The 23,768-nt window shown below is 41.9% G+C and overlaps 1 protein-coding gene across 7 annotated transcripts in view; it reads right to left on the bottom strand.

Moving 5' to 3' along the window:
• CUX1 (cut like homeobox 1) overlaps positions 1–23,768 on the bottom strand; it is a 271,238-nt gene that overhangs the window by 71,831 nt on the left and 175,639 nt on the right. For all 7 annotated transcript variants that reach the window (XM_027690778.1, XM_027690775.1, XM_027690776.1 and 4 more), the window contains exons 10-14: positions 15,561–15,665; positions 12,798–12,986; positions 7,085–7,143; positions 1,936–1,984; positions 838–934 (exon numbers count right to left, since the gene is read on the bottom strand). In XM_027690778.1, the coding sequence (XP_027546579.1) occupies positions 838–934; positions 1,936–1,984; positions 7,085–7,143; positions 12,798–12,986; positions 15,561–15,665 (499 nt within the window). The remainder of the gene's footprint in view (positions 1–837; positions 935–1,935; positions 1,985–7,084; positions 7,144–12,797; positions 12,987–15,560; positions 15,666–23,768) is intronic.

The following is a 23,768-nucleotide window of genomic DNA, read 5'->3' on the forward strand; positions in this document are numbered from 1 at the left end:
TTGTATGTTGCAGCCTGGAGAATCCCCCTTACAGACAATAACACTAGAACAGTTACATGAAGTGCAGTTATACAGTTAAATAAATGCAGTTACAGACAGCAAGTCTCTCTGTTGTCTCTCATTCAAGACATGACTCATTGGACCTGACTGAACCCAAATGCAGCAAACATTTACATTTTGGAACAAACCAATTTGAATAAAGGAATCACCATTAGGTGGATGCACCAAGATCACTCAGTTAAAAGTCATAAAACACTTCAGAATTCAGTAATCCCAGGGCCAGTGGCAACTTTTAACTTTCTTACAGCTGCAAAAACCATAAGCATTCGAGTATCTGGAAATTCCATGACTTGCCATTTAAAAAATGTGCACACAAGATGTAAAAGCCCACATTAGGAAAGCGGAACGGCAAACACACTTCGCCAAAAAGAAAGGATTTTGTTTTCCCAAGCTGACCTGCTGGTGGCACATCCAAGTGTATCAGACAGGAAGGTTATGTTCTACATGCAAACATTGTGCATAACACTGGGGGGGAGGGAGGGGAAGAGACTTGTGGTGCCACAGATTTGTTCCCAAAACAGACAACAGCCTCAAACGCTACCACTGGGTACAGCCTGTAATGCCTCTTCCTCAAACTTTATAGACTCTCTGAGCTCTCCAAGTTTTACTTTATTATCCAGCCTATAAAACTACAGAAATCCAGCGTTATTCCAGTGTTCCTGTTGCTTCTTAATCCTCCTGCCATGCATTAGCTCAGACACTCAGCTCTCACTCAGCCCTCCCACCCGTCACAAGACAGCAAGTGAACCAGAACAGCCAAAAATCGTGTCAACCTACCGCTCAGGTCGCTGTTGGTGATGCGCAGCGTGGCGTTCTCCGACTGCAGCGAGCGGTTCTTCTCCAGCAGCAGCACCTCCAGTGGTTTGGATGCATCCTAAAGAGAACCAGAGTGGGAGGTTTGTTTCTAAAAGCATTGAGAGGCTCACTCAGGCACTAAAAAGGATTTCAGAAGTAAAATAAAAAAACCACAAGTGCTCGACTCCTCTCTGGACGCAGGGAGGGAGTTCACTGGGTGTGGATTTGCGGGAATCACTCCGGGCTCCGACGTGAGCCATGGAAGAGATTCACTGTTTAATTTCCATTGTAAATCATTCATCCATTCTGCATTATTTTGAGATGTGTAACGGAACATTTTCTTAATCCTACTTATTTTTAAATGGTCCTGGCACACTTTCAGTTTAAAAGCTGTAGACATCTTTTAATCTGATTAAAACAGGAGTTAAGATTATATTATTCCTTCTAGGTCAACTGACCCAAGTTAAGCATTTCCTTGACATGCTGCGTTTCAGCAGAAACAGTTGGTTCAAAAATAAAACCAGCCACAGAAACCTGCTATTTACCTTCCCCTCAATATCTAACCCTTGATCATTAAAAAACTCCTAGAAAATTAATCCCAGGATATCGATATTCAGTTCAGATTTCAGAAACAAGACTTTAATTCATAACCTTTAAACTTAAGTAAGATTAATTTGCTGGAATGTCAGAGCTTTCTCAGTACTCAAAGGTTTGTTTTCTTTTGTGAACATTATTTTCAAGGCTAATAAATACTTTAAAATGCTGAAGTCCTTGCTCAGCATACTGTCTGTACACCGCCTCTAGTATCTTTAAATGACTCAACTTCACAACATTTTGGTTATTCACTCCAGCACAGCTGAAACATCACTTTGTCCTTGTCCACTTAAAAGAAATTAACAGGCAAAAAATGTTCAGTTCAGCTTTTTACATAAGAAAACATCAGGAAAAACAATGATCAACCCATATGTCTCAACATCAACAGGAAACTGTCGATGCCAACACTAAGGAATTGCAAGACACAATCTTTGTTAATTAACTGAATTGCTGAAGTAAGTAAGACAACGAAAGTAGGTTCAGTACCTGCCCACCAGAGCTTTCAGATGGTGCAAACTCCATGGATTTCAATATACTGTGGAAGGCAGGAAAAAAAAATTATTTTCTATTTCTCCTTTCCATAACGACTCCACTAATGAGCATTAACATTATTGTTTCCTGTTCTCCAGCAACACTACAAGTGGTAACAACTTTCCTTGCAGTAACACAATCTCATAATGAATATAGAATAACTATTCAAACTAGTTATTGGATAAGAAAATTTTCTCAAGCGTCATCTAAATCATTCCATATGCAATCCCACAAGGCCAGTTTAAAGCGTAAATTTAAAGGTTAATAAGGATATAACATTTTAAGCTGTCAGAAGCGATATAAATTTATCTGTGAAGCTGGAAGGGAATGAAGAAGTCGTAGCAAAGCAACAAAACAGGGGAATCACCACCACAGTACAGCACTTTATATAATATACACCAGCTCACCAGCAAGGAAAATATGCACAAATAATCTTCCCCACCAAGACACTACAGGGTAAAAGGCAGTTTTTCATTTTAATAACCTCCTCATTCTATGGCAACGGGAAGACAAAATGGCACAATATTTCTTAAGAAATATGAAAGATCCAAATATTTATAAGTACATTAGGAGAAGAATCTGATAGTCTCATTGTCAATATTTTATATAAATACTGAGCGGTCAAAGGACATCTCCCTTCAAAGGCTTTCAGTTAGAGTTGTCTCATCTGGCAAACCAGAATCTTACAGGAATCCAAACTTATTACTGTGCTTTGTCATATAAATTTTTTTAAATCAGCCTGCTGCAGGCAGGACATGAACTTCCTCAGACTGAAGCAATAAATGATTTCAGCTTCTTATTGTACAAAGACAACATTCATTTGGTGAAGAAAAACACATAAACAGATATAGATTGTGTTTATATAGCATTTTTCACATATAAAGCACCAGGAACTCTGTGAGGCAATGAGAATCTGTTTATTCATGTATTAAACTGTATTAGAAGTTGTGGATCATGTACCAAAATAGGATGGCCCAACCCCGGGAGTGTTCAAGGCCAGGTTGGATGGGGCTTGGGGCAACCTGGTCTAGTGCAAGGTGCCCATGGCAGGGGGTGGAACAGGATGGGCTTTAAGGTCCTTTCCAACCCAAACCATTCTGTGGTTCTATAAAATGTGGAAACTGAGTCAAAAAAAGGCAGAGTGACAGTATTAAGACACAGGGACTTGTTTTGAATACCATGAGGAGTCCACCATGCACCCATTAAGTGCCTCAGACCACGTGGTGTCCAGCTCCTCTATGAACCTGTCCCTGCATTAATCCAGAGTCAGATGTGCATTAAGTGACATTCTGGAAATCAGTGGTCTCTGAGTCATTCAAGGTCACTCAAAGTCATAGCAAATCCAAGGAAAACAGGTCACTCTGAGACAGAAACCTGATGCATTTTGCATCTGTGCATACTCACTGCATACAGTGTTAATGCTGACAGGCATTCCTAAAATACAATGGTTAATAGAATCATTTCTATTAATTTCTGGTAATGACTTTCATAACATGGGCAGCATTGGATGACACCTCTTGCCAGCAGAAATGGCTGTAGGGTAGGGCCATCATCCTATACGTGGCACATACAGCAATGTTGTTAAGACTCTATGAGGGCACAACAGCTCACCCACGTGCAAAGGGGCTTCTTTTCTGCTATCAGTGGACTTGTGCCAGTCAAAGAGAGAGATTGTGCACTAATGGCTCGAGTTCTTAGAGAGTCTGACATTATATTGACAACACAGACGTGTTTATTCAGGTTGCAAATCACTGCTGAAAGCCAGTGTTTCTTAGGACACCCCTTCAGGGGCACAGCTCTGTCTCCCAGGACTCCAAGGTGCCAGGGAAGATAAAAGCCCTGAGACTCATGTAGGGAAAACCCCAATCACTGTTTCCATCCTCCCAGGGATTCTGCAGGGGATGGCCTCTGCAAGGACAGCAAGTCATAATGCACGTCCTAATGATGGTCAAATGAGGAGACTCATCTGAATTTAAAAGAATCCCAATTGGTAACAGCAAATTATCAGGTGGCAAACTTCCCAAGGCAATTCCCAGGTGCTTCTCCCATTTCACTTCAGACCAGCAGCACTTGTGACACGGGTCTCCCAGCGAGCCCCACTTACCACACTTGCTTTGCCATTCGGAGCAGTCCAGCAGCATCCCAACCACCTTCCTCCTGGATGGGGCTAAACCAAAAGAAGCTGCTCGCTCCCCAAGGAGCAGGTAGGGGACAGCGTGCTGCCTCCAGAACCAGGCTGACAGTGGTAGGAAGTGCAAAGTAACCCTAAACCTATTTAGGGTGTACATTTGGTTCTCCACACCAAAAGCCTGGCTCTAAAGCCCTGATCCTGCCATTCCTCTCCTTGCACAGGCTGCTCAACTGATGTGTTTTGGTTCTGAGCACCTGCTGCCAGCTGGGACCTTCAGAAAGGATCCTGATCCTTGCAGCAGCTGCATTTCCAGTGAGCTTGGAGCAGGCACTTGGCTGGAAACTTACTGACCTCTGCCTACCTAAAGTGGATTCTTTGTGACCTTAATTAGATTTCTGGCAATTTCACAGGTAATTTCCTATACACTTACAACCCAAAATATACTAAAAATCAAGCTGATGGCACCTCCAGTTGTCCTAAGAGGATTATTCACTCCAGCAGATTCATTTTTTTCAAAAAATATGAAAGTTAAACATGTCAAAAATGACTCTTCAAATGTGTCACAAAAGAGACGTTTTCCTCAGGAATATGAGGAAGCAAAATGTTTCCTCTTTGGATTCCAGGAATATCTTTGCCCATGAGATCTCACTCAATCTGTGGCTCAAGATCAGTTACCTGCTTTTTAAAGGAACGATCTTGTGACTTGAATCTGCACATCTAAGATGACTTGAAAGATCTTAGTGCAAAGCAAAGTGTGCATTGGGACAGCTTGACTTTCTGTTCGTCTGATCCCGACTGCAAAGGCAGGAGGGTCAGCGCTGTCGTGTCACTCCAGAGGGAACTGAAAGGACACACAGAGCTCTCAGATCTCAAAAATAGGTTTAAAAGCCATTGGGCACAAAAGCCAAGGCAGAAAGTGAAGAATCCTCCCATCCCAGATCTTGACGTGGGCCCAGCTGAGTTCCCCCAAGGTTAGACGTTGACTGATATTGAGAACCCTCAGCCTAAAATACCTCTAATATCCTGGGGAGGATTAAGGAAAATACATCAGTGCCAAAAAACCCCTGAGAAATATATTCTCTTTCTGACTTACTGACAAGATATCTTTTTTCTTGGTGCAGATGTTACAAGCAGTTCATTTTTGTCAGTGTTTCAGGGCACAGGGCAGGTGTAGCAGGATTCGGTGTGAGGGATTCTGATTTACAGCAAAAGACTTTTCATAGTCATTTCCAGCAACAGCCTCACTTCAGATCAGACTGTTGCTGCCAGGGGATGCACATTTAGCCTTTAGCACATCCTTTGGATTAGATGGGAGCAGAGGGGGTGGTGTCAATGAGCTGCTTGGGAGGATGCAGCATTGCAAACATCTTCAGTGCTCTCATGGAGGGTCTTAACCCCCTGCACCATCCTGCAGGACAGTGTATGGACCCCAGGTCACTTCCAAGCTATCCGGCAGATTAGGGGATATAAAAGCTGTAACAGCTGGGAGAACAGGGTTAATTTACTGGCACCCAACCAGGGCCACCCAGGGGATTCTCCCATCTATTTCACTGCAGGCTCATCCTGAGCAGAAACACTGTATGAACCCTCCTGTGTGACAACTTCTCCCAGACCTCTTATCTGCCTTCCCATCTCTGCCCTCATGTAAGTCAGTGTTGTAAAAAATAAAATCAATTAAAAAAACCCACGGCAATACTGCCAGGAATACAGGGTTTGTATCTAAAGTACAAATGCAAAGTAAACCTAAATGTATTTGGTGTGTACATTGGGTTCCTGGCACCAGAAGTCTGGCTTTAAAGCCCCAGTCCTGCTCTATCCCATCCACATTGCATTAAATCAGGTAGGGTTCAAAACTCATTTGCTGTCTCAGCACATTTACATTTGGTATCTCGTGTAGCAAATTGGAAGGTTGTGGCCTAATTCCCATTCACTCTTTTACATATGAGGGCGTAAACTGGCTGAAATCTGAAGCTGTTTCCTTAACTCAGGAGAGAACATGGATATATTTACCCCATCACTAAAACAATGATGCCTTTTTAAGACCAGTTAATTATCAGGAATAATGACCAAAGAAATGGTTAATTCACTTAATTGAAGTGAAACTATACACCCATTCTGTGAACCAGAACCACAGCCAGCGTGGCTTGAATATATCAGCACCAGGGGCTGGGCAGTCGTGGGGCTTGCAAATCCAAAGCTGCTTTCCATATTCTCCAGGGACGTGTAAACAAAAGCACATGACTACCAGCCTCATCTGAAATACCTCATTAAACAAGGTAACGGGTTATTTCAGTCTTCTTAAAGCACACACAAAAATGCCAGAATGATGAAAGAAGAGATGGGACTTTCTCGCAGTTATTTAAACCTTGACACTAAACATATTTCCAGTCAAAAAAGTTCTCTTCTGAACCTGACAGCTTATCTTGTTATAGTTTAAAATGAGGCTCTTTTAAGTCTCTTAAGAAAATCCCTTGAAATAGGAAGAGGCTGTTTGTGGCTTTAGTTTAAAACCACAATATATTAGCAAAAATATACAGTGAGACAGGCCCAGCACTAAACTGGTAAGTGCTGAACACTGGCTGCCAGAAGCAGAGAAAAGGTATCATGGCCAAAGGCTCTGCATTAAATTTTTGGTCCACATTACACGCAGCTGTTGGTTGGGGATTTTTAGGGTGGTCAACCTAAAATACCACAGACTTTCAAACTTTTTTCCCTTTGTGGGCAATAGTTTTAGTGGCTTTTCTTCACGGACATGTGTATTATTTGCTATTGAGATCCTCTGCTGCAACAAGAAGCACCCTCAGATACAGCAGTTCCACTGGTTCTGGATGCAATTTCTGCCAATATTCCTGAATTCCCTGTTATTGTGGTTTTGACTGAATTCTTTATTGTTCCAAGAACACAGATTTGTGGCTTCATTTAACAAGCACTGTTAGTGTTTGTGAAAAAATTATGTAAGCATTTAACACTTACTTTAATTCTTTCTTAACCTCTTCATAATCAGCCTGTCCTTTCAGTTTTTCTTCCAGTTGCTTTAAAAAGAAAGAAGATGGATTTAATTATTTAGATTGTTTTTTTTTTTCTGCAGGCTTTCAAAATCATCTTCAAACTATTCCATATATACAGCAGCGCACAAGTGAGGGTTAATGACTCATACCTAATTTACATATATTAGAAAACAAACTATAACCAATTAAACGTAAACACAATTATACCTCGCTCATCCTTTGTTTACAGAGTGCCAAGCATGACAGAATTCAGTGGGTCCCAATTTGGCTGTTTGCAATGTCACTGTCGTGCGTAAAATAAAGAGATCAGGGGAGGAAGGTATCAAAAAAATGGGGCAGCCGGAATTTTTCAGGGAACTGGGAAATTGAGTAAACAAGCAGGATGCTTTGGCACACACCGTGTTCTTAATACGACAGTTCTTGATAACCTTATCTACATGATAAAAAGAACAGACTGAAGAAGCTGTTGTTGACTGGGACGCCTTAGGCTTGTAAGGCTTCTACAATGCCTCGTGCCCAAACACAACAGCTGTACCAGGTCGTTTTACAAGCATTACTTATTGCAATAACTAATGTGATTACACACTGGAGATGGAGCACTGAGACCAGCCCAGCAGGTCGTTTTGCTCAGAGTCTACCTGACGCTGGGCGGTCTCAGAGGCTCCTCTTCGGTGTGAGGATGCCACAAACGTTGAAACAAACCCCCTGACACAATCCAGAACGCAATGCCACACACTTGGACCTTACCCAGCTCCCAACAACAGTGCTCATCACTACAGGATAAATGCTTCAGGAGGCCTAAAACATAGTGATACATAATTGATGCCGTTATGTCGCTTGCAGAAGCCACATTAATTTCCCACTAATAATTTCTTTGCTTAGCGCAGACACACCTGATCTAAGCAAAGAACAGAATTTACTGGCTTGCAACTTCCATGGATAAGTTCAGGCTAGCTCTGCTCCACTATATTTTTGGTGTTAAAACTGTCACAGAATCCCAAAGGTCACGGGAAACAGAAATAACACAAGGACGCCTCACCTCAAAGACAGAGCGTCTACTTTGAAAAGGAAAGGAGTACATGACATGAAAAAGAAAAATAGGGCTTTGTGTCCAGGAGAGGCTGCCTTCAGGGGAGAAGGGAATTCAAGATCCTACACCCACTCTGGGGCTGGTTCTTGACTGCAGGAGGGTAGGGGAGGGCTATTGGGAACTTGGATAATTTTAGCAAACCCGTTTCAAATGCAGCCCCACAAAGTTGTGCAGCAGCACAGATATGGGTGTGTGGAGGCAGGGCTGGCACAGGCCAACAAATAGATTTGGGAACCTGTTCCCTGTGTTGCCTTCCCCAGTAAATCAGTGTGTGGGTATCACCCATCTCAACCTGTCCAATTTAAATGAGGGTTCTCCACATGATAGCAGCGAGGTGGGGCTTTGTGGGATGTCCAGATATTCCATCTTTTAAAGGATTTCCTTCCCAGTCCTGTCCAGCTCACACACTGTTGACATTTCTGCCTTGCCATCAGCACGGATATTAAAGAGCAGTGACAAAGTGGACATCCATGTTATCAATACACAGCCCTCTTCAATTCCTGCTCTTGCTGTTTGATGCCATAATCCACCATCCTCAGTCACTGCTGACAAGAGGCATCTCCCGGCAGGAATACACGGGCCCTGCTCTGGCAGCTGCTCAACAAGCAGCTCTTAATGGATCACCACCACTGCTCGTCACAGGGATGCAGGAACTGCTGCTCAGTGTGGAATTTGCACTCTATGGGACACTGATGAAACGAGTGGCCTCTTAAAAAGGTCTCGTGTGCCAGCATCCTCAGCCAGCAGTGACTTGCGCAGTCATTCCCATTGTGTTAAAAAGCAAAAAAACGTGTTTGTTTTAGCTAAAACAAATTTTTTCACCTGGAATATATATATAAGACGAGTTTTAGTCATTTCTTCTGACATGTCCTGACTTATCACTGACTCTGCTTTAGAGAGCAGACACAGTGCTACAGGTGTTTTGGCCCTATACTTGACGTAATGAGGAAAATCCTGGTTGATGTGACCAGGAAAATCCTATAAATATTAAGGAAGTTGGAGGTTTTGATAACCTCCAACATGTGTTGAAATGTCACTGTGGGAATGTACTATGTAGTCCCAGGGCCTGAGGTGCCACAACAGTTCTCTGATTTTTAAGGAGGACCAGCTACAATGTGCCACGAGTTCAAGCAGCTCAAGCTACAGCTCGATGCTGAGCCAGAGTTCCTTTAACAAGGAATCCAAACAGAATTTTTAATACACCAGATCAGGCTGGAGAGGGATCTTTAAATGAAACCAGAGAGCCCTTGGTACTGGGAGGAGACTCAGCATCACAACCGAGAGCTTCCAAACTGGATGCAGGGAATGGGAGAAGCGGCCAAACGCCACACGACATCCTTCTGCTCTCCTCGGTCATGTCACTTTGCCACCTGCTTCTAACTCTGTTTGGTGCTCCACAGCACAGACACACCACAATTCACCTCTTCCTTAACTCCGTGGCTCATAACATTTTGGGTCTACAGCAGAGGAGCTTTTACAGCAGGGATAACTGGTTATTTATAGTAGTCCTCGGAACAAAAAGTACCAGAATAGATTTAAAACAAACAATATCCTGGATTAACATGTGAGTTACTTATGCAAGGATATGCTAAGAAAACAGCCTTTTGTAGAGACAGACATAAACCACAGAAAAGCTAATGATTCCCATTTTAATGCAATCTATATTAAATGTAATTCTGTGCAGGGATAAGCTACACCTGATAAAGTAAAATTTAGGTACAAAACACAGGTAGGAAAAGAAAGAAAAAAAATAGATATTGACAGAATGAAGCTGTTTTGGACTCTCAGGCACTCACATGCTGCTATAGCAGTATGGCACAACCAGCAATATTTTACTTTGAATTGTAGAAAAAACACATATATCCATCATTCCCAAGGATCTAATAGAGAGATTGTTGCCATGGAAAATCTGCACCTAAATGTTTACTTCACTAAACAATATAAACTAACAACTGAGGATGCAGTGCCTGTGTATAAGCAGACCATTTAGGCACTTGGCATCTTCCCAGTCAATGACTGTTTTAAAATGTATTAGTATGGTAATTGTCTCAAAGAACCCTGTAAAATGCACAGAACACGGGATAACAAAGGTTCAAGCTGTGAGACAATCTGGAGGAACTAATATCTTGCACTAAATATCAACCTGGTTAATTCAGACAAAATATATTCTAACGACCTCCAACACAGGAAAATGCAGGAGCCAGAGGGCAGAAGGGATGAACTGGTGGCATTTCTGCATGTTAAATTTGCAAATATTCCATGTTAAAGACTCGTCCTGCATTTGAGTTATGAATGAACCCATGTCAGAGCATGCATAGATTGGGTCCTCTCTTACGTTATTTAAAAAATATAATCTTTACTGTCTTTTTAACCTAAGTGTCATGGGTAAAGAGCAGGGGCTGTGTTAAGGGTTTAAAACATTTAAAAAATGCATTAGACTAATGCTGTAGTTTAGTTTAGAGTGATAAACTAACAAGCCCACATTTAATTAACCCGGGCTATTTGATGTATCTCTGTGCTGTATTTTAACTGAGTATCAGGGATGTTCTAACACCCACAAAGGGTTAACATAATTAGAGTTAGAAAAGTCTTGTTACTAGAGGACATGTTTTGATTATTAGATCAGATGAAGATAAAGAAGCAATAATTTTGAAAGTATTTCTGTATTGTTTCATTAAGTCATAGAGTATTAAACAATTCCCCCAAGATACAGGCTGAGAACATTGCTTTAATTTGTGAAACTCTTTTTTTTTTTTTTTGTGGAGGCAACTGTTACCATCTCTGTTATTTTAGAAGCAATTTCTCCATAATCAAACATGAGATCGACACATTGTCACTGAGATTTGGTGCTGTGTACAACACAGCTCTGGCACAGGCTTTCCCAGCACTTTGGGGTAAAAGCAAGTACTTTGAACTATATTTATAGTTGCAACAAATAAGGTTAAAGAGGGTTGAAATGACTAAAACTTTATCAATAGAGGCACTGCATCAGACACTATCAACAGAAAGCTAAATACAGAGCATTAGCTGGGCAAGGCTATGAGAAAATGGAAGGAGATTACTGAAATGGAAATCAAAGACTTGCTCTGTCATTTCTATGATCCTACTCCCTTTGAAGTTAATGGCTAAACTAATACTGACCTCACCAGGAACATGCTTTATTCCAAGAAAATCTGTCAAGTGCAAGGACTCAAGATATTTTCTATCAGGCTTTATGAAAAAGGAAAAGAAAAAAAAAGAAACCTCTAACATGGGTGTAGCCAGCAAAATGTGTCCCTTAAAACCAGGGCAGCTCTTTTCACCCTCAATAAAAGTGGTGCCTACATGGTGACAGGTGGGCTGGGACTGATATTGCCAATATAGTTACATAATAGGTGTCCTTTGCTCCACTGAATTTTCATAAAAATTCTGCAAAGCTGGCTTAAAACATGCAGAAAGCACCGACTGCAACACTTTAGCTTCCATTCCTAACAGACATCTCTCCATGTAAATTATGCTCCACCACAGCAAAACCAGTAACTGCTTAAAAAATGTCAGAATTAGAGCAATTTGTAAGAGTTTCAATTGAACATTAAATCATTCTGATAGAGCAGAGCTGCCCACGCCACAGTCAGAGCTGAGTGGGTACTATCAGCCTCCCGCTCTCCAAAAACCCTCAGACTATCAAACCTGCAAAACTACCAAGTCTTTAATGGAATAGATAAATTTATCTTGTTTACACTTTGGAGCTCCGAGATGGTGGAACAATGAAGGAGACGGGGAGTTACAGGAAACTGATTCATCCCACAGGGCAGGAAACATTCCTTGTGCTCAGGGAGACACCAGAACTGTGTGGGCTCAGCACAAAGAAAGTGAAGCTGCCCAAGCAGAAGGTAAAAGGGTCACTCAAAAAATTCTGAGCTGTTCCTTCTGGTTCTAGTGCAGTGCTGTATGCAAATGAGTATAGCACCAGACCACTAATTATAAATGGGAATTATTGTGCAGTAAATAGTTAAAAAATAATGAAATGATTATTAAGGATAAGAGCCTTCTCTATGTCCTGATTTTATTTGTTTCTATGCTCTAAATGATACACTTCCCTTTTCCAGTGGACAGAACTGGAAGGGGTAGCAGGTGAATTTAAAGATAAAGCATAAACATTCCTGGTAAATCTTCAATACCAATCACTGTAATGGGAATTAGAAGTTTTAAAGCCTAGAAGGATTTTCTGTGCCTTTTCAGTTCAGCTGTTTCATTATGTATCCAAGGCCAATAAATGTTGGGGTTTGAGGGTGGGTTTAATTCTAAAGGTAGCCCATGTTCTCCAAAAACACATTTCAAGACAATAAGAACTGGGTAACTTAGATTTTTAAAAGAAATGTGATCACTTAGAATACAAAACATCCCTGCTCACGGGAGGGGGTTGGAATTAGATGATCTTTAAAGTCCCTTCCAACCCAAACCATTGTGTGATTCTGTGATTGTCACAGAAAATAGAATTCAGCAGCATCCTGAAGAAGCAGAACCACAGCAAACACACCAGTAAACCCCAATATCATGATATCTGTTACAAACATCACAAGCTGCTGAGCACAGAACTGAGCCTTACTTTGAGTGTGCTGTTCTTGGCTGTCAGCTGCTGCTCCAGCTGGGAGATCTGGCTGCTGGAGTTCTCCCTCAGCTTGGTGAGGCTGCCCTGGAGTCTCTGGACATCTTCTACGAGCTGGGCGATCTCCCGCTCCTTCGCAGCCAGTTCTACTTCCAAGCTGGACCGTGTTAGCACCTCGATGGCCTGCTCCTGATGGGAACAAAGTATCAGACCACAGAAATTAAAAAAGGCAACAAGCCTGAATTCAGGGCAGTTTGGCAAGGACTAAGCCATGGCATCAGGTGGCACGAGAAACAGAGACAATTCCTAAATCTGGGACTCCCATGACTGACTGCGTGAAACTGGAAGATGAGCCTTTCTACTGCCCAGGACAGCTCCCAGGGAAAACAGGGATAACAGAGAGAATAAATTCCCCCATTTCATAAGTGCACTGGAAAGATGCAGCCGTGAAAGTCAAAGGATTCTATTTAGTTCTATTTATTATTAATAGCCCGAATGCTTTGACAACTATGAAAATCTGTGCTTACAAAATACTAATCAGATAAAATATTCCGAAGTAATGGAGCAGAATTTCTTAATCAGGAACGGCAGGGCCATGTGCCTGTGGCTCTCTGACTGCACAGTGCACGTTTCAGGCAAAATTGTCAAAAATTGCCCCAAACTGCTACTTCCAATGAACTTGCTCCTCGCATGAAAATCATTCATGTTAATATTATTGCAAGCATCCCTCCATGGGGAAGAAGATAGATGTGACAGCTCTAAGACAAGGCCATCCTCCCCTTGGTCACCACTTTCAGAAATTCTCTTCCCTAAATCTTTCTTCTTCCAGTTTCCCACAGCTGCAAAATCCACCCTCAAGTCGGAAACTTCCTCCCTAGACCGACCTGCCAGTAGGACAAGAAATTAGAGAGGAGAGAGAGGTTCAGGAGAAGGCAGATCTACTCAGAAAAGATAACAGAAACTAATTGTACCATCTCTTTGTCTCCTTTTGTGCTAAGGGATCAATAGCTGTAACGCATAAGAGAGCTCTGAACCTCTTCCATGAAGAATGTGAGGAAACCCTTGGGCATGTGTGGGGAGCACGAGCCCAACCATGAACACACATTCCATTAAAGAGCCTAAAATGCATTTTACAGAGGTTAATGGCTGTTCCTCAGAAACACCAGTGAAGTAGGAGAGAATCCATTTAGCAAGAGAGACGATGACGGTGAGCATTAAACCAAAGATCCTGCGGAAGAGCTGGGAATTCAACCCACTGACGCTGTCACCCAAACACTTCCCTGACAATTCAAGATGACACTGCAGCAGATTGAAATATATTCCATATCCGCTTTTCTGGGAATACAGGAACAACAAAATACCCTTTTCCATATCTTCTAAACACTTATCTTGATTCTCAGTGACTACACCCCACTGTACTCTGAGAAAGCTGCAAGTACGAACAGCAGTTAACAACGCTCTCCTATTACACTGAATTATACTTTTAACTTGAAAAAACCTCTAATTTGCTTGCATGAAACATCACAAGTTGTATAATCATCTGCTGCTTGTGCCTATTGAGACTAGAACGTGGAGTCTGAAATAAGATAGATAATGATCATTTTCATCCTGCAGTAGTTGTCATATTAAATATAAATGAAGTGCAGAAGTACTATTAAATACAAGAAAGACCTAATGTTAAAATAATGATAAGACTAGGACATGAGATAGGAAGAGGCAGGTAATTCAGAGTTACAAGTGATATTTAGGCTTTTTATTTTTTGTTTTGCAGCCTACTTGTCTATCTTTTGACTTCTCTGAGAAAATGCTGGGTTGTATTAATAGACAAGCAAACAGATCTGGAGGACTTATGGTGTGTTACTCATTCTCTGCAAATGATTTTTAAAGACAACCGTGTGTTTCTCTGCTATCAGTGTCAAGCCCGTGTGTGGCTTGCAAGAAAAAGAAAAAAAAAAGCAATGATTTCTTTTGTTTGTTAAATCTGCTGCTTAGAAGTAGACTACATTTCACTTAATTGCATATTTACATTTAAATACTCCTATTTCTCCTTTGGCAAACAAAAATCAAACTAATCTGGCTGCTCATCTGTGATACCTGTTCACCCAGGACCAGCTGGAGTCCTGTAACAGCTCTGTGTGCCTGCAGGTCCCATCAGCAGAGTCAGCACTGCCAACCTCCCCAAACTGCAGCGCTGCCTTTATTTAGAACCACACAGAGGAGACAACAAGCAGGAGTGCAGGATGCCTTCTCAATTTTCAAAGCTGCTTTCATTGGATTTATAGGTGTAATTCTCAGTTTTAGATATATCCAGTGAAAACTGGAGTGAGTTCAAATTTATTTCCAGTTCCTCTGGCAGCCCAGACGCTGAGAGTAACGAGAGGGAGCTCTGGGCAAAGCGGGTCCCTTCGGGCTGAAGCTCCACACCTCCACTGGTCCTCCAGGTTTGCTGCCTCTGTTTTGCCTCTGCTGATGCTCTTAGTAATGTGAAATAACTTCTGAGAGTTGCTGCTATCCACCTGGACCTGCAGCCCCGGAGAGCGATGGATCACCACGGAGCCAAGTGGCCTCTGTCCTTCCCGGGGTCTTCTCCAGCCACCAACCCCTTCAAAAGTTGAACCCACCCGCAATCCCAAAGGAACACCCTTCCATTTCAGTTAAAATACGACTCCAAAGAGTTATTTTTATAGCTGTGAGCATAAATTGAAAGAGCTGTACTGCAGGCATGTCAGAAACCTGTAAGAGTCAGTAAATATTTTCTCTCACCACATCAGGTGCCTTCTGGATCTGTGTAGCAAGTTGGAGAGATTTGTTAGCTGATGAGAGCTGCTCCCTTAAGGTCTCTGCCTCTCTCTGAGCCACCTCTGCCCTCTGAAGGAAATGAAAAGGGGTGAAAAGAGAAAGTACATTCAGTTTAACAACTGACAATTATTACAAGAACATTCATCAATTCATGCCTGACTGAATATAATTGATTTTCCTAAACACTCAACCTAATAAATGTTAGAAAAAAACATAGAATGTGATGGATTTTTATTTTAAACAGTACAAGGAAGAAATAATTGAGCGATTATGACAGTAATTTAACGCTAGGAGCAAGGAATCCCCTGCTGATACTAATGCTGCGGCCCACTGAATTTCCCAGACTGAATAAATACAAGTGGAAATGGAGTCTTTTTATTCAATTTCTTTCTATTCTCATAGACCAAGCAGATTTTATTGCAAGGCTCCTCATGGGAATAATTCTCACGGGTAAATGCTGAATTAAAAGATATTCTGACCACTCTCTCAAACACACATACAATGTTGTGGGCTGTCTTTCTGCAGTAATTATTCCCCCAAACATGAACTGTTAGATTCTGTTCTTTCAGCAGGTCTGTTTATTCAACAATATTTAACCCTAAAGTGACAGTTTTGCACAGCTCAGTTACCAACAGCTGAGGATTTACGCAATAGCTGATAAGCCTGTGACTTGGCTACTGGTCAGAATTCCCATCTGAATATTGAATAATAATAGAAAGGAGAAAGGCAGAATTATGAGGAAATATTGTCTGTACAAGAGTTTGGGTAGAGACAGATGGATCAGTAACTTCAGGCAATAAATAGCAGCAAAGTCCTTTCCATAACTGTCTGCAAGCTTCTGTTAGAAGTGGAACAAAACCTGGTTGTTTTACAGTACATCCTCCTCCTGGCCAGACTGTCTTCTCTCTTTGTTTAAAGAAATGCATTTTATTGTTGCAAAACCACACTGTCTACCTCCTTCAGCAATCACTGCTTTTCACCTGGGCCACTCCATGCAAATCATGCTGTGCTTTTAGCAGAAAACAGGCAAAATAATTTTCTATCTCCACTTCCAAGACCTATCACCAACTCTTCCAAACCCATCACCTGCCACCAGTGAAGGTCAAAACTTTTCTTGACCAGCTTTTACCCTTTACACTGATGGGTCCCTTCCTTTACAGAAAGATAAATTCCCACTGCCATTTTTAAGCCACCAAAAGTGTCACATTTTGTATGCCAGACTCTTTGCTACTCCTTTGGAAAACCTAAGCCATCTGAAACAGCAAATATAAAACATAGAGCAAATGTAAAATCTAAAGTGAATGTAAAACCTATAGCAAAAATAAAAAATCCACAGTGAATATAAAAAATCTATAGTGAATATAAAATCTATAGCAAATATAAACCCTATACCCCTGTGTGTGTGTGGTCTCTGACTTTCTCACCAGTCAAAGCAGAGCCTCTGCACGTTTAATCAATGAGTAAACTAACAGCAATCAAATACTAAACGCATCATCTGCGCTATTTGCTCACAACATTGTATTAAATGATTTTGCATAGGTTCTGCAGCTGTAATTAAAATGTGATTGTAAAAAGTACAGTGTCGTGGCACTAATAACGAGAGCAGGGCACACAACCTATTGTGTGCTTGGCAAAAATGGTAAAAGCACTAAAAAGGCACAAAAAGAGAAATATTAGGATGAATACTGAGCTAATGATACACATTGAGATAAATTATTTCCTTGTACTTTATTAGATGTGGAGCTACATATATTGATCTAATAACTGCGAAACAACTCCAGCAAAGCAGGACAAGTTACTACACTGTGGCACTTGCTCTTGCATCTACTGCTGTATAAGTAATGGGTTTTGCAGCCTTGAGCAATTCTGCTGATGGCTTCCATTCACTGCAGCATTGTTTGGAGAATCTATTCAGCTCGCATGCGAGCAAACCACAGAGGATATTGCTAATAGGTGGTACATCTGCATATACAGTGAGCTGTCAGCTGCCCTTTCTGCACAGCCTCCCCAGCCAATTCACAACACCTGTTGTGATCCTCGGAATAATATCCGACAAGATTTCATACTAGGCATTGTTAAAAATGCATCGGCACAAACTTCAGGCAATTCTATTTGGGAAATACTCGTCAATTTTCCTCTTCCCTCCCCCAGAAAAGAAGCTTTTTAGAGCCAGAATTACAGATGTGTTCAGCGTCTGGAAAGCACTTTTGGGTGCTATTGCGATATAAATTATAAATGACACACAAAAACCTATTAAAAGAACAGTAGTTTCAAATCTGAGCACTTACAAGTTTGGAAAAGCCAACCCCGAGTGCAGGGTTTTGAGAGGTGGGATGCCACCACACAGGACCTGCTGTTGCTTTTTTCCAATGAGCCTCTACTCCACCCAACTCCGGGACAAATATTGCTCGGTGAATGGATCTTTGGCTTTGTCCTCCTTGTTCCGTGTGTGACTCCTGCAACTTTATTTACTGCAAGCTAATCCCACCCTCCTCTGCTGGCAGGATTGATCACTTCCTCACGGGCTGTGCTCCACCACCAGAGGATCTAAGTGCTTCAGGAACGTTAATGAATGCACTGGCACAACCCCCATTTGGAGCTATTTGGGCTCCTCAAGCCCCTGGCACATCTCTCTGCGTGGCAGCATCAACCACAGTGTGGCACAAGCTGCCTCTGCCTGTTCCTCACCTGCACCGAGACTCCACACAGTGCCTGTGGTGCTGCTCCCTTGTTAAACCCTCTGGATTTGCCTCCTTGACTCCCACTGGTCCCTGTCTGTCACTCTGTCCCCTTCCTAATTTTGGCTGCTGGAAGCACTGTTTTTGTCTTCTCTGAGCTTCACAGTGCCTTTAGCTCCAGGCAGGCAAAAGCCAGCTCATACCTCGCACAACTTAACGCATCCACACAAACTTCTAGAATTAGCCTTACCCCCACGATCTCCTTCCTCTTTTCCTCGTTGCTTCTTCTCCAAAAGTCTTCACGAAATGTCCTCCAAGTGTCCCAGTCCTCCTCCCCACTCCCTCTCCACCACGAACCCTTCTCCCCTTCCTGCTCCCACACCGTGTCCCGTATCCTGTTGTTGCCGTAGCAGGCTGGGGGAGCGTCTCCCCTCCCCGTGCTCCCCCTGTGCCAGAGTGGCACAGAACCTTACATCACATCCAGGAGAAGGAAAAACCTGGCTGGTTAATGTTCACCCAGTGACAGACTGCAGCGTGCCTGGGACAGGCACCGACAGCAAAGCCGACAAATTCAAACCAGATTCCATTGAGTTTGTGTGAACTCTTTTTCCAGACTCTTACAGGCTGGCTAAACTTGGGGCTTCTTTTTTTGTTGTTGTTGTTTCGTTTTAACTTCTTTTTTTCTTTTATTTTTCTACTTGAAGCAACAGAAGATACAACCCTGAGAAAAAGACAAACTCTCCTTCCTCAAGCGCCAAGCCCCTTCTATTAAATCCGGGCACAGCAGGCTCCTCACCAAAACAGCAAGAAAAACTCATAACATGTGGGGAATTTCTTTTTCTTTTTTTTCCCTAATCTTGTTCTTAGAAATGGTTGAACAATTTTTCCTGAAATGAGAAAAGAGAGCACAGCCAGAGACAGGCGCCCAGTATGGAAAATGGATAAACCCAAGGAATCTTGCACAACGTGGAGCTGCTGGAAAGTTCACATAACCTTCTGTTTGCATGAAACTATGCCACTTCAGCTAAGAAATATCCAGAGATTCACAGAACCCTAGAATGGTTTGGGTTGGAAAAGCCTTTAAAGACATCTTGTTCTACTCCCTTGCCATGGGCAGGGACACCTTCCACTAGCCCAGGTTGCTCCAAGCCCTGTCCAACCTGGCCTTGGACACTTCCAGGGATGGGGCAGCCACAGCTTCTCTGGGCAACCTGTGCCAGGGCCTCCCCACCCTCACAGGGAAGAATTTCTTCCCAATATCCCATCTAACCCTGCCCTCTGGCAGTGGGAAGCCATTCCCCCTTTTCTGTCACTCCATCCCTTGTCTGAAGTCCCTCTCCAGCTCTCTTGGAGCTCCTTGAGGCACTGGATATGCCTCAGCACAGTTGCTTTTCATCCATCAGTGCTAAAACTATTGGTTTCTTACCTCCAAATCCTATGTACAGTCAAGAAAACCCTCAATGACCAGTGACAGTCACGTAGATGGCTTTGATGAAGATCATGCAAATCTACTGTTGACTAAAACCCCTATTTTTCTAGATAGTTCAGTCACAAAATTCCTCCTAATTCCCATACCACTGTTTTTATAGCACAGAACTACCTCCCTGGTAAGAAAATATTTCAAAATACTTTGATTCTGCCTCATACAGCAGGTAAATATTGTACTGCTCACAGCGGAGCCGGGAGGTCACGCTCGCAATGCTGCCGTGGGCTTTCCAATTAAAAGAAAGGAAAAGAAAAAAAGCCTTACACAATACATCCAGTTTAAATTATTCTCCTTGTTTCCTGACAAGATAATGAATAGCATGAACCGAGTGCTCTTCTACTTACAGTAAAATGTTAATTTGATCAAAGACCAGTGGTGTGAACAGCAAAATGAGATACTTACACAAAAAAAAAAAAAAAAAGTATAACCTTTCCCTGAAAGTTCCATCAGCCAAACTGTATTTCCTCACTCCATGCTAAATTCAGTGCTGTGTGTGGCAAAATCTTCCTATGGGCGAGGAGTGGGTATTATCACAAGTAATTCTGCTGCAGTTAATGAGCCTGGTTATGGCAGCAATCACCACGCTTGGAGCTGACATTCGTACTTGCAAGCTGCTGCAAAAGCTGTGTTTCTGAGCCTGAGATCAATTAAAACACACTGGTTCAATGTGCTTTAATGTTCTAACTTTCCAGATATAAAAATTTATTGTAAAATCTTTAAATGGCCCTAACTTTCACAGAACAGCAAGCAAGGTTAGATGAAAATCAGGGACATGATTCTTCAGGGCTCTGGCACCTATTTTTTTCCAACAATGGAGAATTACATCAAAAAAAGAAAAAACTCCACCAACCAGAAGAGGTTGAGTTGTCTTCATTCTTGTCTTCAGGCTATTGCACTTTCCTCTGTGCACTGAAAGGCTGCCAGATAAATGTATTCCCAACTGAAAGCCAGGCATTTACAGGAAACCCATGTTTGTATGAAAATAATATTAACCATATTCTGCCTTTATACAGCACTTCTCTGAGCAAGGATCTCAATGCCCTTTGTAAAGTAAATGTTATTATTCCCATTTTACAGACAGTGAAATCCCAGGATTAAGTGCATGACCTCATCTGCCATAAAGCTGCATAACTTTGCTGGATTCATGGAATGGTTTGGGTTGGAAGGGACCTTAAAGAGCATCTCATTCCACCCCCTGCCATGGGTAGGGACACCTTCCACTACCCCAGGTTGCTCCAAGCCCCACCCAAACTTGCTTTGAACACTTCCAGGGATGGGACAATTCCATGGGGCTATGGCACACCAGGAGAGTGGAGCATCCAGTTCACTGCCAAGGGGGCCAGAAATAAAAAGCAAATTGTCTGGCAGTGTCTGTGTGAGCCTTGGTGGAAGGAAAGAGTCATGGCAAGATGAATCCCCTTCCTCATGGAAGTACAAAGCTGAGGATGCCTCGCCACGGGTGTTGGTACCACTGGTGGGTCAGAGGAAACCCTCCCATGAGCACCAGCACTACCTGTACTGTGTTGCATTTGTGTTGCTAAGTGAAAAGGAGAATTTATTCCATCTGCTGCTCAAAAACATACATATTTTATGGCAATCTCACTTAGCAGGAATATCTTTTCGAACCATTTTCCAATGTGATTTGTTGGAGACAGGAAGGTGCCATACCCAAGGAAATAAAAAATAATCTTGAGAACAGCATTTCTGCTAAAACACCCTGGTGAGGTTTTCTTTCTACTTTTATAGCAGACACTGTTTTATGTATTTTAGTGGCAGTTTGGGTCCAAAAAAATGCTTAAATTCACTAACCCTTCCTCTACAGACCTTAAAATCCAACACTGCATTTCTGTGGAATAAAGGGTACCAATCCAGTCCAGATTCTTTAATAAATGGCTCTGTATTTTAGAAAGAACAGTTGTTCTTGTTTTATTGATAACAGAAGTTTCTATATTTGACTTTCATTCCCCAGAAAAAATAAGCAGTAGAAATCTGGGAGCACTATCAGCACTGTGAAAACGGAAAGAAAACCGATGGAAACATTTTGCTTTTCCAAAGGGATAACAGAAGAAAAAAAAATTAATTCTTCTTTTATAGCTTATACAATAAAGTCCACAAAAAAAAAAAAGTGTCATGTTCTCTTTCTGCTATTACTCCCAAAATCTAAGGATACCTATATCAGAGTCTGCTTTTTAACTCTCCATCTCCAGACTAAAATACAATAACCCAGGATCAACCAACCCTAACTAAAGTTCTACTCTTTTTCTTTCAAGAGTGTAAAAGCACTTTTTTTTTTTTTCAGGAAGCCTAAATTAAAAAGCCTGTTGGATTTATTTTTTTTAAGCTATGTGAGCAATGTATAAAGCCAGCAAACAGATTTGGATACATCAGTGACATGAAACCACAAACTTAGACTCAATATTAAAACCTTAAAATGAGCTTCACTGTCATTTTAAAAATTTAACACTCCAAAGTATTTCTGTTTTCACAACCTAGGAATTATTCTTTCCAACAGAAACCTCAGTTTTTCTCAAGCACAACTGGGTGACTCCAGATTGGTGGATGAAGCACAGAAACAGAACAATAATTTATCTGAATAAATCTGTCATCCCAAAAGATTTGTGACTTACTGCCATAAACACTTACGGGAAAGGTGTAAACTTGAAAAGGTACAGAAAAGTGTTAACCATAAATATTTGTGTAAAATAAACAGCCACACAACTGTAACTGCTGTGAATGCAGAAAAGTACACTGGAGCTTCATTAACTTCCCTGATTGGAAATTAGAATATTCTGGGAATCAAACAATAAAAAATTCAAAGATGCTGTATCCCAAACTATGATAAATCATTTATTTTGACAAGTACGGGTAGTTTAGTTTTAATTATTTATTCTTATACTTCGTAGCATATCAGAAAATATGCAGTGATTTATTGTGCAAAATGAAATGTTAATAAAACGAGTCCCTTCCCCAAACTACAGCATTATTAAATCTTCATGGAAATGTGAGGGTGAACTCGTGGCTTAGTTTTGTTGTTGAGCTGGAGAGTCAGTAAAGTGAAAATAAGCCATTCCTATTGTATTTAGCTCTATTGTGACTTCATTCCTGTACAGTCACACAACCTCAGGGATGAGGAGAGGATTGGAGAGGGATACTGGACCCCCAGTTCCTCTGCTGTCTGGCAGATGATGAAGCTGCATTTTACCATGAAAGCAAGTGGGGGTTATTGGCTTCTAAAGCCCCATGTCATGAGCTAATGGCTCCTCTTGAGGCAGGTGTAGGTGAACCAGCCCTTTTAATGTACTATTCTGGCCCTTTTTTTAATAAAAAAAGCTCTGAGGACTTTCAAGTGGAAGGGTTACTCTCCAGGTCGCCACTGAGACCCACCTCACCCTCACAGTGGGTGTGACTTGGTGTATTTACATCACCCTGAGCTCTGTCAGTCACAATGGACCAGTCCTGCCATAAATTGCCCCCAAGATCTTGGATTAACAGCACTGAGCACCTGGATCAGCAGCTAAGGAAGGGGCTGTCACCCCAGTCACTGTGCTGCCACCACCTTCTCCTCTCCAGCACCCACCTCTGCCCCAGCCTGCTCTGCTCAAATGAGGGATTAATTTCTCCCACAATTATGGTTTGGGGGCAAATTCAGTTTATACCTTGTGTTACTGATACAATGGAGAGAGACAGAGCTTTGCGGTCACTTCCCCTTCTTCTGTCTGAGCAGAAAATTGCAAAGCTCACTGGTATTTAAAGGTAATTATTTCCATGAGCCAGTAATTTGTTCTGGGGATGATAGCACACAAACTAGCCCAGAAAGCTCCTGCGTGGGAAAACTTGAGGATCCAAATGAGGAGAATACTGGGAGAAGAGAGGTGATGGAATCTGAAGAAGAATGGCCCAGGTTTGACCCAGCAGGACACGAGGGTGGGAGTCACAACATCAGCTCTGTCCCTAAGACTTTTATCATCCAGGATATGGACACATGGACCAAGGTCAGTGAGTACATCC

The sequence above is a fragment of the Neopelma chrysocephalum genome, unplaced genomic scaffold, assembly GCF_003984885.1.
Source record: "Neopelma chrysocephalum unplaced genomic scaffold, ASM398488v2 Primary Assembly neopelma1_82, whole genome shotgun sequence".
Taxonomy (NCBI): domain Eukaryota; kingdom Metazoa; phylum Chordata; class Aves; order Passeriformes; family Pipridae; genus Neopelma; species Neopelma chrysocephalum.